The 16,323-nt window shown below is 41.0% G+C and overlaps 1 protein-coding gene across 7 annotated transcripts in view; it reads left to right on the top strand.

The window, feature by feature from the left end:
* WT1 (WT1 transcription factor) overlaps positions 1-14,623 on the top strand; it is a 36,948-nt gene extending 22,325 nt beyond the window's left edge. For 2 of the 7 annotated variants that reach the window (XM_061999884.1, XM_061999879.1), the window contains 4 exons: positions 1-151; positions 7,189-7,278; positions 8,872-8,964; positions 13,093-13,214. In XM_061999884.1, coding sequence (XP_061855868.1) covers positions 1-151; positions 7,189-7,278; positions 8,872-8,964; positions 13,093-13,214 — 456 coding nt within the window. Of the gene's footprint in view, positions 152-7,188; positions 7,279-8,871; positions 8,965-13,092; positions 13,215-14,533 lie in introns of those variants that run through there. The other 5 variants (XM_061999880.1, XM_061999881.1, XM_061999878.1 and 2 more) reach the window with 5 other exon arrangements.
* The last annotated feature ends 1,700 nt before the right edge of the window (positions 14,624-16,323 follow it).

The raw sequence follows: 16,323 nt of genomic DNA, 5'->3' as shown, positions 1-16,323 counted from the left end.
GATGTCCGACGGGTGCCAGGAGTTGCTCCCACCATTGTGCGGTCAGCAAGTGAGACGAGCGAGAAGCGCCCGTTCATGTGTGCATACCCTGGCTGCAACAAGCGCTACTTCAAGCTCTCCCATCTACAGATGCACAGCAGAAAGCACACAGGTAAGGGGTGGCTCAGCTCAGCAGAAATCACCCACTGGCAAAGTGGGGAGGGGGATTTTCAAATAGCATAAAGTGCAAGGACTGATCTGCTGGGTCAGGGGCAGCGGGAATCTGTCAGATGAGTATGAATGTGCTCCATCATCTGAACAATCGCTCTTTTGAATGCCCCAGACTCTCTGAATCTAGGGAAGAAAAACACAGAGCAGTGCAAGTAGATCACTTCCCTTCCTCTTTTGCTGTCAGAGGGTATCATTCAGGGCTGTGAATCGGCATCTTTTTTTCCCCCTTCATTTGAGACCATCAAAACTTGCTTCAAATCTTAGATGTTGTTAACAGCTAAGAACTTTCCTCTGCAAGGAGAACTCAGGCATTGAACACCCTCTTGTCCTCCTTTGTAAGCCTTTTCTGTTTGGGGATGGAGACAGGAATTGGCAAATGAGCTTCCTTGCTGTTGGATCTTTCCATGAAGACCTGAGCCTGAAGCCAGCCATTTGCAGGCTAAGATCTGGATTCTGTCTGAGTTCAGGCAACATAAGTTACATCTCAAAATGTGGAAATCAAATGGCCTGCTGTGCCTTTCCAAAGAGTAAACAGAAGACATACTGCTGGAAATGTATAATTGTGATATACCTTTAGATACCCTCCTTATGCATTTTTTGATTGCTTTTTGTATTTTTATTTCTGTGCTAATTTAGAAATCTGTGGATAAATCAGTTAACCATGAATATGATAAAGGTCAAAGGGATGATGTGGACAAGAGGGAGGTGACCCACACTGCTGTGACCTAGCAGGTTGCCCAACATCTTATAAAACATTGTTGCAAACTTTTCCTTTTGGAAACCATGTAGTGACATTAGTTAATTCCCTGAAATACTTCTAGGTGAGAAATGAACATTACAAAGCATTTTTAATTTCTGAGTGGGCAAGTCTCAAAACATCCAGAATATCCACAAAATATCTTCAGTGTTGCTTAGATTACACGTTCAAGATTGTAAGCCAAACTTAGTCTTTAGAGCTGAAGGTCTACAGAAATGCTATTCTATTTTCTGTTAATAAACTGGAAACAAAAGAAAATTTGAAGATCTTTTGGGATTCATTAACTGTGGTATTTTACTTGAGTGCACCTAAACAGTTCTGAATTTTTCTTATAATCACTGTTTCTCTCATTCCTAAAGTGACTTACTCTGCATTTTAACAGTCACATTTTGTTGTGGTCCTATATTTTATTCTGTTTAGTTGCTTGGCTTTCACAATATTATTTCTGGATACATCACAGGGGACTTCAGTTTACATCTTTTGTTTTTTCCTTAACTGGAGAGTTCCAGCATTATACCACATATAATCTAGGAGACACAGAAGCCCCAGAAGATATAGAGGATAGGACTATGACTGTCTTGCATCCCTAGAGAGACTTCTCCCATTATTCCCCTTCCTCGTCCTTTGTTTTACGTGATAGTGAAAAATCATGTTTCTTTTTCCCCAAAAAAACCTCTTTTGGGCCTAGATTTCCTGCCATTATATTTTGCTGTATTGACAGCAAAGCTTATTTATTTCTCAAACCTTTGCAAATTGTTTTCCATGAGAGCTCAATTTGATTCCCAAACCTTGTTTTTGCTGATACCAACATTGCTATTGATAAGGCCATGTAAGCTCTTGAGGCTGATTGCAGCTAAAGAGAGGAAGCAAGGAGTAGTGCAGTGCTGGTATGAGAATTGCTTGGGTAACCTGCCTGGCCAATGGATCCAGCTTTAGGATCAGAAAGGAGTTCTTCCCTTTATCAGGCTGGCAGGTTTTTGTCCTCAGCCAGCTGTATGGGTACTACCCATTTGTCTGGAAATTTTCCTTACCAAATTACCATCTGCTGCACAGACTTACAGTATGATGCCCTTCATTTCTTGTCTCCTTCTGTGATCTCTGCTTGTTTTGGGGAGTGCTTGCTGAATTACACTGTATGGGAGCTTCTGGGGTGGATAGTCTACGAATGCTTGTGACGGTGTATTTTCTTGGCTGCTTGGTGTGGTGCAGACTCTGCACTTGCTGACCGTGATGGTCTTTTCCAGTCCTGTGCTCTTCAGAGGTTCTGAGCTGTTGAGCTGACTTTTGTGATGCAAATCTGCTTCCAGTCTCCTCTGTAACTTCATATCTTTCTCTGCCTAACCCTGATTTGCGTCTCCTGCTCATGAAGAACTGATTGTCAGAAGCAAAATTTGGAAAGCAGTTTTCTCCAAGGACAGATCAGCCATTGCTATGAAGAATGTGTGTGTCCTGTTGATAAGTTACTGTAGCTACAGTTCACGCTTCTCTGCACCTTCTTTCTTCTCTCCACCTGCTTGGTTTTATCTTAGGGCATATCATAAGGGGCCAGTATGACTCAAGTGGTTGTTTTATGTTGATAATTATGTGGCTGTCTGTTAGGCTCTCTGATCACCTTTCTGTTTGTAACTCAGTGAACTCCAGAACCCAATTCTAGAGTTCTCTACTCAGTACAGAAATGAGACTTGGGGGAATTAGCATGTTAGATAGAAAGCAGTTGGCGGAAATAATAGCTAATATTTCTACTCATCAAAGGGATACATCTCTTCTACTGCTGCTTCAATGTTTTGATGAGGAGGAATCCTGATGAGCCAGTATACAGTCAGGAGACCTGTCAGATGTCAGCTCAAGTGGAGGGTAATTTAATTGTGTTTGGTCTCCCTCTCTATAGCAACATAAGATTTTACTAATCCCCACATAAGGTGGTTCTGGATTCACTCATGGGTTCAAAGCTCTTCCACTTTCCTTAGTGTACTGGTAGGTCAGTTTTTTAAATGATGAACACATGATTTGCAAACAAGCTGTAACACATATCTAACATTAACTAGCAGATAGCATCTTGGCAGAATAATGTTGGCTCTTGCTTATCTTTTTTCTTTCAATAATAGATACTTGCAGGGGACTGGCTCATCAGGTCTTTCATTCTTCACCAGTTGCAGTATTGCAAAATCAAGGAGGGCCCTGAAATCCAAAGTTAGATTCTGTAATCATTTTTTATCAATGTTTCAGCATAGCTTTAGTTGAAAATATGTTGACATTTTGTGCCCTTCAAGACTGCTTATCCATTGCTAACAATGCCTCTATTGAACCATGTACAGACAAAAAAGCTTTTTTTCTTATCTTGGTGTATTTTGCTGCAGCAGAGGCCTCTGAAAGGAAATGCAAAAAATACATACAACTTTTCACCAGTACAGCAATTAATGTGAGTTGTCATCCCGTGGCAGAGATCACAGACTTCTTTCAGAAACAAATTGATGTCTAGACCTCCATAAATTTCATTTATGGTGGAAACATCAACATTCCTGCCAGTGCCACACATTGGAAAGACTTGATTTATCCTAACAGAAAGCTGAGCATCTTTGCAGAGGAAATATCTTCTGCCTATTTGCCAGGGATATTCTTCAGCCTAAATACGCTCAACTTGCACTTATGACTTTGTATGACCGAGTATGAGAATCTGTAAATCAGGAAGGTTATTGTGTATGTGGTAGGGTGAATGTGTTCTCAGTGGTGAATTTCTGAGTCTCTATGTGGTTTAAGTAGTTCAGTCTAATTTTAGTTCAGTCTGATAACAGTTTTTATGCTGATCATCTAATGATGATTTCTTTGCTTTAACAAAAGCAAATACCCTTTTACTATGGCATGTGTCACCTGCTGCGAGATGCCTCACAGTCATTACTGCAGTTTATCATTATAACATCTTTGAAAGACAGAATGGTGTCCTCTTTATACAGAGATGAGAAACTGATGGGTAAGTGTAGCTGTGCCTGAGCTGGGGGCTGCACAGCTCTCCTCCCAAGGGTCTGGGGTGATTGCTTCCAGGATAGTATTCTTTTTCTCAATGTTGCTTTGAGATGCTGACTTTCATACTTAGGCTGTGGCATACCATTCTGCAGAACACTGTGGAAGCTGACAGCTCATGGGGGTCCCAGAAACCACTGGGAGGGGTTCTTCCCACAAATGAGTGGAAGAAACTCCATTAATGAGTGTTTAAAACAAAGCCACCTTTGGCTCAGAAAGCTACTACCTTGTGAACTGCTGATTACAAGGAGAATGTCTGGGGAAAGTACTGCTGCATCCTTGTGCTCTCCTGCGGGCGCCTTCAGTGAGCCATGGTGAGAAACTGCTGGGCTGGATGGACCTTTGGCTTCCCCCAGCATAAGCTGCTTATAGGCTTTCATTTCTATGGCATAAAGTAAGAACACTTATGTATGTAAAATATGAGTTTCAAAACAGTCATGACATCTCACACCTGAACTATGATATGAAGATGACAGAAAACATTGCTTACAAAGACTCTCTACTAAATATAGAAACATCAACTTTGCGTAAGTTTGCTAAAGCAAATTATAATGAATAGAAAATATTACTTCAGGAAGGTAAAGTTGTGGTTATGGGGTTGTACTCATGTGATTAAGTGGATATAGAAGAAAAAGAAGTTAAATTAGTGAAGATAATGTAGACAGACCTTCAAATTTTCATTCAGACTTGCAGTCTGGTTTCAAAATCAGCCTCCTCTCCTCAGGTTTGCATGTCAGCAGCATCATGCAGCACCCCTTTTGCTCATGCAGCACCCCTCCATTAACTGCAATGGTTGTGAATATTTTGTGGAACTGCTATAGCAGTAGAAATTTCAGTTTTCCATGCACCTGAGCAAATTAATTTGCTCCAGAGAAAATGTGCAAGCTTCTCTAGTTGAAGTTGACTTTTTTTGAGCAACAGGATTATTTTGTTAGAAGCACTTCTTCTTATAATTTTTCAATACATGCAAAGGCTGATTCATACTTGTTCTGTGATTGCTGAGCTTTATTTATTTTGTAGATATTTTCATAAATATTAAAGAACTGCTGTTCCCTCCATCCTCCCTCATCTTGACCAATTCATTACACACTAAGTTTAGCCTTTCTTTCATAGGCCTCCTTTCAGTAACGACATGTTAATAATCATGGAAGCCTCTCAGTTGCAGAGAGAAGACCATTTTGAGATTCTGTGACTGGCGAAACTTCATCTTCACCTCCTGTTTTGTATATGGTCACAGAGGAAGGTGACAGCATTATGTGATATTTTGCATCTATTGAGAGACTTTAGCCTTTTACTGGAGAGGCTTTAATAGACTTGGGGAAACTGGACACTGCTCCAACCCCTGTAGGTGCAGAGATTTAATGAAGTACTGACAGAATTTTTCTAATCTGAGACATTTCTGTTGTCCTGTTCTGGTAAAATTTATGGGATTTAACTGGTGTGTGACAGTCAGCTTTGGCAGGTATTTTGCTTGGCACTAGCTGATGTGGAAGATGTAGAAGGAAAGGGAAATTAAGAGTTCTGTCTAAATATTGTGCCTCTTTTTGTTTGTTTGCTTTCCATGCAGTGTCACTATATCTCTGTGTAAGCATATTGGATTTAATGTCTGTATTGGTTACATTTGTCCATAATTTAGTCAAGATTATATTTCAAAGTATGTAAAGACACACTTCCATGTACATGCCATCAGACCCTCTGTACTGTTTTATTCAAATACTTCCTTAACCATCTTCTGCATTTATATTGCAATTAGCAGACAATCACCCTGTCACTGCATTCTGCTCTGCTGACATCCCCCCTCTTAAATCTGCCGAACGGCTGAATTCCTTGGAAGTAAGTGGTTTCTGAAAAGCAGGCACCCCCCTAGGGAGTCCTTGTGGTCAAAGTGTATGAAACTTTTTCAAACACCTGTGGCAACTTTAATCCCTTATGCTAATAAATTAACCACAGCAGACATGGAAATTGTCCACATCTAGGTTTGAGATTCAGTGAACTCCTTTGGGTGACTGTCACAGGAAGTTAGCTTGTTCTTACAGGCTTAGTTGCTTTTGTAAAATTTTGATCTTAGCTACATGGGTCTGAATTAGGAAAGTTCTCCTCAACATGCTGCTTAAGTGATGTCACCTGCATCAGAAAGCTGCTGCTTTAAACTAAACTAGTTTGCATTGGAACCTCAGAATTATCAGTGCAACCAGAATACATCTCCTCATTATCATAAAATCAGAAATGTAGACACTTGCAATGAGGATCTATGAAGATGATATATGTGTTAAAAACATACCCAAAGAAGTTAAACCCCCTATCCACTTCAGCTGATGTTTTTCTTTAGGTCATTCCTACTGGACTTTTATTCTACATCCCTGCTTTCCATTGTAGGCAAAGCAGGTCCCAGCTGGTCTCTTCCAGATAAAAACCAGGATCCTCCCAGCTTTGCAGTGAGAGATGTTTCATTGCTTCTTGTACCAAGGCCATGTGCAGGCTATAGAGCTGTAACCAGACTTTATGTAGATATAAATGTAATTATAGCCAAAGCTTTTGCTGGATCCCAGTATTGTGAAAAGGGCCCTTAGACTGGATACGAATCAGTTCTGGAAGCTCATATTGCTCCTCCTGTAGCAGCATAAGGATTGTTTTTTTTCTTTTGTGCTGGCCAAATTCACTGACTGTGTTTTGGGGAAGAATATGTAGTTTTCTGTGTTGGTGTTTTGTTGGATTTTTTCCTCATTTTCTTTAATTCACTTAATGTGGTTAAAATTGCCAGCCATGTGGATGTCATTTGTTTAGTTTTTGCTTTAAATCCAGTTTAGAGCAAACTGCAGGTTATTCCTTTGTACAAATTATGTGTTACCGAAACAAGTGTAAAAGGCTTCGTATTTTTTTCAGAGAAATACAAACCAAGAGATTTCCATTCTTTTCCAGGAGAAAAAATAATTAAAAAAGCAACACTTTGGGTTTTTTTATAGCTTTAAACTAATGGGCTGTTTTTTCTTAGAACGATCAGTTTCAATATCAATGTCAATGTAGTAGAACTATTCCAACCCAATTGTACAATTTTCCAGCCAATGACCCCTTGTGTACCACTAAGATGCTTTAAACAGGAGAGAGGTCAAAGTCTTTCAGCCTAACACTTTTCATCTTCTGATTCTAGTTGACGTGTTCTCTCATTTAGCCACATTGTCTGATAAACTGTTTGTCCTTTACAGGTGAAAAACCTTATCAGTGTGATTTCAAAGACTGTGAACGAAGGTTTTCTCGTTCAGACCAACTGAAACGGCACCAAAGACGACACACAGGTTTGTTGACACATCTCTACTCCCTGCTGTTCATCTCTATATGTGAATTGCAAGCCAAAAAGTATCCTTCTAAACTGATGTTTTTCTGATGCCTTTCTGCTCATACATGACCCCCTTGTAGTGCCAAATCCTTGCAGTTAGCTTTAGGAGAGGACTGTAGCTGGGCGTTTTCATTGGCATTTCAGCACTGTGTGGTTGCATAGGTGACACTTTCATCCTGCCACTGTCTTTTTGAGACAGCTTTCTTAGCTGAACTGCTGCTCTATACCATATCCCTAATATAGGGAATACATTACATTTAAAACCCAACAGTTCCACAAGAAGTTGCCAACGAGTAAGCTGGCAAACACTGCTGTTGGTATTCTTACATTGGTGTGGCAAAGCTAGTAGGTGACTGCTGTGTGTGTGTGTGGACTGTCAGGCAGGTGGGATTCCACACTTGTATGTGGAAAGCAGAAGTGGAGAAGGAAAAGCCACGCCAGCTATAATGACTGAGATCCTAATTCAACAAGCCACTTAGGCTTATATTTGAGACTTTCTTGAGTTCTGCTAACTCAGGAAGGATTCTGGGAACAGCAAGGAGAGAAAGATCTGTCTGGTTGGATTGCACAAACAGCCTGGAAAGTGTATAGCAGTACACACAGAGCAGGGAGGGCGGCTGCAGCCAGCTGGTCTGGGACCTAGCTAGTCTTGCGTATCTTTCTCAGGGAATCATTTACTAGGTTCAAGTGTTCCACGACAGCCAAAATGACTTGCAAGTTCAGTCCAAACTCAGTGTGTTGGTTTTTGTGCATACACCATTTCTGGAAGTGTCAAGAACCACCTGTTTCAGTGTTTTAGGAGATCTTGAAGGTCTAGGTTAGACTGACAGGAGGGGCAGCTGCCCTTCTCAAAGTGACAAAAGGAGATGGTGATGACTCCTGACTGAGTCACAAGAAAAATTGCTTTGGGTCTTCTCTCTCTCTGGGGAGTGGTCTGACAATTGGTTTGCTTACTGTTCTCTGGTGTATTTCTACCTACTACTTTTCTTGCTAAAGATGTTCTATCCTACTTAAATGGTGCTTTTGAGAGATGTAGGAAGTGTCTCTGAAAGCTGGTGGTAAAAGTACTCTCTTGGGATGATACATTTTTAGCACTCGCATGCTAGAACATACCTGTGTTGAGCAGTCCCCAAGCCTTATGTGTGGTGTGTAAAGTAAGTAGAAGTGTAAAGTAAGTTAAGCCTACTGGGACCATATAAAAGTACAGCTCTGCATTTCTGTGTTTCGTATGTCATATTTGCTCATACATCGTGCCAGTAGTGCCAAGCCACAGGATCAGCATTAATGTTTGCAGATCCTCCTTAGGCCAACAGTGTGAGTGGGTGATGTTTGGATGCTTCAGACCCAGACATTGGAGAGGAGGTTACAAAGGGATGGTAGCCTGATTAATGACTTTTGTAATGTGTAGGCATGAAACTGGGAGGAGCAGTTACAGTAACTAGTACAGAAAAATCCAGGCTTTTGAAAATTCAGAAATAGATGATTTCATTAACCCTTACTAAAGGTGCTGGGATATGAGAATTAGGCATTTATTTTTCTTCTTTCTCTTCAGGTGTGAAGCCTTTCCAGTGTAAAACCTGTCAGAGAAAGTTCTCCAGATCTGATCATCTGAAGACTCATACCAGGACTCATACAGGTAAAACAAGTGCGTAAACTTTTATTCACATTTATATTTAATTAATTTTTTTTATTGTTTAAATCAATGTTGCTGTAAATTACATGATTCAAAAGGCTCTTAACCGGGAGTTAAATATTCAAAATTACAAAAGTCATTTCAGAGTGTGCTGGTTTTTCAGTGTGGCTACATTCATCGAGTGTCATAGTCACTTTTCACAAAGGGATTTAGGTGATTTTGGAAACTACACTTTCTTCCTTTGTATTTAAAGAAATTTCAGCTTGGCAAAATACATTTTGTCAGCTATTGTGAAATGAACATCATGGTCTCAGCCTACAAATGTCAAGTTGATCTACAGCCTTTACTGAAAAAACCCCATGAGACAGAAATTTGAATTCTGGCTTCACCCAAAGGTCTGTAATCTAAAGTATTCGTGCCTATTCGTGCTTCTCCTAAGTGTCAGCTGAGCCTAATGCAGGATAGCACAGCAAAGCTCTTGCTGTTTCTGCTTGTACTGTAATCTCTCCAGAAGATAGGAGTGCCTTTTGCAAACTCACACTGACAGACACTTACTCAAGCTTACTCAAAAATTCAAGGACCTTTTTGTAGAAACCGTAGTATTCTGTACAAATACAGGTTAAAAAATAGGCCATTTTAGTCTACTCTGCCTTCACAGAAATGTAAACATCATTAAGGAGCAATTGCAGCAACCTCTATATTTTCCTTCAAAGTTTTAGAGTTATTCCTATGAACCGACATTTTCTGTTCCCTTTCACTATGTATGTGGTATTTTTACCAGGTAACTGTTTAGAGCACTCAACATGTTATTAGATGTCACGATGTTTTCTATACTGGCCTTAACCTTTTAAATTCAGTCTCTGTACAGATGGACAAGGAACCTGAAAATCTTTTTCTCCTTGCTAAGGATTATTTTTTCTTCTTTGGACCATAAAAACACATATTTAAGACTTCCAAAAAGGAAACAGAGATTTTAAATAAAGGGATAAAGATGCATGGGGTTGTTCCTCCCCAGGTGTGGGACAAAGACAAGTGCAGAGTCCTGTACTTGGGGAGGAACAACCCCACCGGTACAGGCTGGGGGGTGACAGGCTGGAGAACAGCTCTGCAGAGAGATACCTGGGAGTCCTGGTTGACAATAAACTAAATGTGAGCCAGCAATGTACCCTCTTGGCCAAGAAGGCCTATGGCATCCTGGGGTGCATCAAGAAGAGTGTGGCCAGCAAGTCAAGGAAGGCTCTCCTACCCCTCTACTCTGCCCTGGTGAGACCTCATCTGGAGTCCTGTGTCCAGTTCTGGGCTTCCCAGCTCAAGAGGGACAGAGAATTTCTTGAGAGAGTCCAGTGCAGAGACACAAAGATGATCAGGGGACTGAAGCATCTTCCTTATGAGGAAAGGCTGCAGGAACTGAGGCTGTTTAGTCTGGAGGAGACTGAGGGAGGATCTCATTAATATTTAGAAATGTCTAAATAGTGGGTGTCAGGAGGTTTGGGGTATCTAGTGACAGGAGGAGGAGTAATGGAAAGAAACTGGAACACAATAAGTTCCATTTAAAAATAAGGAAAACCTATTTTACTGTCCAGGTGAGGGAGCCCTGGCACAGGCTGCCCAAGGAGGGTATGGAGTCTTCTTCTCTGGAGGTCTTCAAAACCCACCTGGACACGTCCCTGTGTGACCTGATCTAGGTGAACCTGCTTTGGCAGGGGGATTGGACTAGATGATCTCTACAGGTCCCTTACAAACCCTACCATTCTGTGATTCTGTGATTCTAAGAGTTGAGAATAATGGCATTTTCTGTGACCATCCAAATAAATGCTTCAAGTAATGGCCACATCTACAGGTGCAATCTGCAATGGTGAAGGGCAGGGTTGAGTCCCTGAGTGTTCCCCACAGCCCCATGCTGAGCTGCAGGGCCTGGCTCTATGGGCATTTGCATGAAGAAAGGGATTTTCTTAATCAACAGCAGGTGACATTCTGGAAGAGGCAAAATGGCGAGTGGTTGTCAGATGCCAGCAAGCCAGGATAAACACCATTCCTCAGCACATCTCATTGCCAATGGAGGTGCCAATTCAAGGTTTGCCCAACTCCAGTATTTTTTTACCTCAGATTAGCTAAATCGGTGAAGAACTTGCTCTCTTTTTCTAGTGAAACTCACCTCTCTGTTCTAGTTCTCCCTTGCTCCCCATGATCCAGGCCCACGCTATGCCTGCTGCCCAAAGCTTTGGTCCTCTCAGAGTCCAGCCCTGCGTGGGCCTGGGCCCACCCTGCAGCTCACTGCCAGCTGCTCTGTGGTGGGTTGGGATGTGTCATGTTCCTGTAACTGTAAAACACGCACGTCCTGAGGGGAATGAGCACGACTGGTAGGTGGGGATTTTTCATCTCCATCTTGCCCTGTAGCCTCATTCCTCTTTCTTTCTTGTACCCCCTAAATTTTGCAACAAAACACATAGCTCAGCTTCGCTTGCTCCATGTTACATCTTGATGAAGCAGACCACCATTTCATCCATCCGATTCCATCCTAATTTTAAGTCAACCAACAAACTGTTAAGCTACAAATTCAGAGAGATTTGTCTCCACAAGCAGTTTTACTGTGACAGCAATCTTTGCTGTGGAAAGCAAAAAGATGTAGCAAAGGGAAACTCCAGACATCTATATACATTTTTAGCAAAGGAAATGTGATTTCTCATATTGGTACAGCAGAGCTGTACAAAGTAATCTGTGCCCAACATGGAACTACTGAGTGTTTGCTGTGCCCTGTTGCAAGGGGATATTGCAGGATTGCAGAGCTGTACTACCTTTGCTGTGGTAGCTCAGGGGAAAACTGGCCAGTAATAAGACAACTTACATCAGTTCACAGGGTGGTTTTGCTAGTGCTGTTGAGATTAAAGACCACTTTATACAACCTATGATTTTTATCAGTAGGTCTGACCAGATCAATTTTGTCCCATACTGTTTTATGCACTCATAGTTGGTGCTTTTACCAGCATGTATGTTAAGTGGGTAAAGTAGATTTTAAACACACACAGCCCTTAAATATATTGCACAGGATTTTTTAAACAGAAATACACATATTTATGCCAATCCCAGATCTCGTTTTGCATGAATTTGGATGATTGTGAAAGATACAAAGTGTGAGACAGAAAAGGTGCCTGAGTGAGTTTGTACCACAGCAGTATGTCTTGAGTTGGAGAGTACGAGGTGTGTAGATAGCACTGAAGAATCCAGCCCCAGAGCTGAACATACTTTAAAATACTGCATCTATTTTTGGGAAAAGAAAAAGAAAAAAGAAAATGCAATTCTAAAAGAAACATGAGTCACTGGGCAGAGCTCTGAGCTAATGAAAGCATTCCATCAGCATTCCTGTGGCATCAGAAACATGGCCTGAAATTCCTCTTTAAACATTGTGGAAAATTGAGAGAGCAGATTAAACTATGAAAAGGTGATGGCATTGCTTGTTAAAACTGAATGCACTCTTCTTGGGGTCATTGTTAGTGAATATTGTGCTCATGGGAACATTAGAAAAACACTGAATATTTTGAGCCTTTAACACCCTCCTAGATGTGAATGTACTTTATTTAGACAGTAGTGGGAAACATTCAGTCTGTCTCTCGGCAGACTCCATGCTGAACTCTGTCACTTCTACCATATTCACTTACACTCATCAGTTTCCAAGAACTTCAGCTAAAATTCACTGAACTAGCTGGAAAAAACTCTCCTTGACTTGAGGTCAAGCTCTAAATAGTCACTGACAATTTCACAGTGTCTTCACTATAGCCCAAGCTGTGACTTGTGTGAATGCCAGCATGACTTTGACACTAGTTCATTGGAGAACTGAGAGTAGCCCAGACATGGCAGCATGGTGTTCAATAAGGGCCTGTCCTCAGGAATGAACTACTGCAAGATGTTCTACGTCATCTGAAGAGGCTGTTGTTAAAGATCAGCTGAGGGAGACATAGGAAAGCACTGAGCGCTGACGTGAGCGGGAACTGAGGGCACTCCTACACCTATCAGGACAAGCTGGGGTGCTCTTCCTGCTGACAGAGGCTGTGCCTACCTCCTCACAGCCCTCAGGGAGAAAACAAATAGCAGTGTCTGAGGCAAGCTGTGTACCCAGTTAATAACAGGGTGTTTTGTTAACAGGTGAAAAGCCTTTCAGCTGCCGGTGGCCCAGCTGTCAAAAAAAATTTGCCAGGTCTGATGAATTAGTTCGTCACCACAACATGCACCAGAGGAACATGACTAAACTGCAGTTGGCCCTTTAGACAGTTCAAACAAGTCAATAAACCAGATGGGACATTATGAGCTACCGCAAACTTTATCAGCCATCTTCGATCACCTCTGTCAGAAAGCTGCAGCTGTCTTCGCATCTCAGTTGACACACTAACTGTAGGATTCTACTCAGCATTGTCTTCCACTTGGACTTACACAAGTTCCCATTCAATACACTCCAGAGGTTTTTACTTGTAAATTTGCTAAAGAGCAAGCAAAATCATCACAGCTTCAAGATCACTGTAAACTATGCTCACCTTTCACACCTATCTCCAAATTAATTCTCACTGGAGCTTTTCTAGGTACAAACTGTTGTACCCTCCTAAGCCCAGCAGCGGGCAGGGAGATTCCTCCCTGGACGCTGTGAGCTTCCTGTTTGCTTCACCTGTGCACGTGCTGAGGTTTCCAGATGCTGTACAGCTGTCCTCACAAAGTGAGGTTGAACAAGCACCTCAGATACTTTTGGTAAACTTTGTACTTTTGCCAAAGGGTAAACTTTTAAAGCTGGAAGCTCTGCTTTTGAATTTCACAAATAAAACCTTTTTTAAAGAGCAGCTAGAGCTAGATGAACCAGAGCCTCCTCTGTACAGAAAGTAAGAATCTTACCATTAAGTTAACTTGTTTTTTAAATAATCACATAATTGTTCCCACCCAAACTGTTTTGTTTGTGGATTAACTCTCTCCTTTTCTCTTTCTCTTTTTAATGTATTGGTTTAAATTTATTCTATCATGAGATGCATAGATCTCCTTTACACAAAACTAATTCCAATCATTGTAGACATTTGGGATTTGTTTACAATGTAAAGCCACACTGGTTATGTGGCTAGCAAGCTGTATAAACTTAAAACTGAACTTTTAATGGGGCTGGTCCAGGATCTCCATTAACAGATTACTCTTAAGATAAGTAACTTAAAAGACTCTTTGTCAAGTATATGTGAAAAAGACATTATTAGTGTAAGGAAATATATTGTTTCAGGGTTTGGGGAGGAGGGGTTTATTATTTACTTTTAATTGCCTGAAATTGTGTGTATATATATATCGGATAATGTATTGCTCTTAGACATCTAAAATTAGAAAATGTATAAATATTAGATGCATCACTGTTCTGATGTTGTTGCTGTTAACAAACTATTGATAACACTAAGAATGTAACCTGCATTTTTCACTGAGCTTTCAATTAAAGCCCATTCAAAGAGAAACAAATGAGAGTCCAACAGATGTCTTGTTTCATGTCTGGTATTAAATTTCAAATGCCCTGTCCAATAGTATCCTTTTTTTTTCTTTCTTTCTTTTTTTTTTGTTGTATATAAAGGTACCACCAGCACTGATGACCACTAGTTAACCTGTCCAGGTCTTGACCACAATTTATCCATCTCACTTGGGAGTCATACTGGCATCAGCAAAGTGTCAAGTTTCATATTGTGCTGTAAAGCAGTTGCTTCAATTGTCCATCTTCTTATCAAACTATTCCTTTTCTTTCCACCCGCAAGAGTTGTGTAAGAACTTTATAGAACAGGAACCTCCCCATTTATAATTAGCAGGACTGGCATTCGGTAGGACTGTGCTGAACCAAAAGCACAGATAACTCCTCAGATTAGGATGTCATAGGCTGACTTTTAAGTAAAAGTTAACTTAAGACTTGGGGTGGCTTAAATCAGTTCAGCAGGTTGAAAAAGACAGTCTTTCTTAGATGATGAAGTGTGAAAATGGAGATTAAAAAATATTACTGTTTCTTTGTCATACTGCCTACTTTTCTTTGGAAGTAAGTGCAGCCTGCCTCAATGCCCTGTGACCTTGCAAAATATTTGTATCTCTTTAGCAAAAATCTTTAATGTATCTTGCCAAGCTTTTCTCTCTAATGTACACAATGGAGTTCTGTGATGGGTTGAGCTTTCTCTCTTAAAGTGCAGCTGCATCGTCAAGAAAACTCAACAGTTAATTCTTCAAGTCCTCTTTTTCGCATGGGTATTGCATCACTGTTAATTACTGTTGGGGTACTGCGGCTCATTTGTATCAGTCAACTTTATCTTTTGCTGGCAAAAGACAGCATCTCTCTGGAGAAACTCATAACAACTGTGGCAAACATTAAATATTTGGAGTGAATGGTGTAAGTAAAACTGCACAGAATTAAAAAATAAAGGAATTCCTCCTGCTTTCTTGAGAGAAAAAGATCAGTTGCAACAACAATGTCCTCTGCTTTAGCCAGCAGACTTCCTCAACCACAAAACAACCTGTTTTTCAGTCTACACCCAAAACAGAAAGCTGCCACGAGTGGTTGTACTAAAAGCCAGAAAAAGCAAGAAAAATAATCAGCCTCCAGTTGTCCCTGCGTTAGGCAAACATAAATAAAGCTATCTTTTGTGGAATACAACCAAAACTCCGCTGCAGCAGAGGCCAGATGTCCAGTGACCTGTAAATAACTACAGCCAGGGCTTTGCTTCTAAGTGAATTGCATGCCAAGCAGTGATGGTAGATGGCTACAAAAAAACGAAGCGTGGGTTGATGAGTGACAGAGCACGTCCTTTTGTTTTTGCTGTCACCACTTTTTCAGTGAAAGTGCTTATTGCTGCTCTGCTGTTTGATGGTCTCTGTGTCCCCCCACCCACCCAGGACGGTGAGGACAATGGTAAATGTTTACAAGATTCTACAGATTTTTATTCCTACTTATTTTACAGTCTTTGTCTTGAGAGGCATTTTATATTTCTCCCTTTCATTGCCCTGCTTTCAGGATTCTATTAGCAAGGTAAGCTGCCTTCAGAGAGGTACTTTGCTGCATGAATTTCTCAGAAGCAGCTCCCAGACACTGGTTCTTGCAGCATGCAATTCCTCATTTTGTGGCAAGCCAAAACTGCTGGGCAGGCAGGGTTTCTGTGAGCTTGACCTCTGTATGAAAGATGAGGGGACTGCACTCTATTATATCTTACAAGTATCCTTAGTGCTCTGGAAAATTTTCAATCCCATGATTAATTGAGCAAATCTCTTATGCCTCTGCCCTCTGTTCTTAAACTGAGAATAGTGACCAACGTCATTTTGGCTGATGGTTAGTGTCTTCCTGTGATGGGCACGCTCTTCCTGCCCTGTACCTTCCGTAGCCCCCAGAAT

Source organism: Colius striatus, chromosome 7, assembly GCF_028858725.1.
Source record: "Colius striatus isolate bColStr4 chromosome 7, bColStr4.1.hap1, whole genome shotgun sequence".
Taxonomy (NCBI): Eukaryota; Metazoa; Chordata; class Aves; order Coliiformes; family Coliidae; genus Colius; species Colius striatus.
This window is presented reverse-complemented; position numbering and strand designations above follow the sequence as displayed.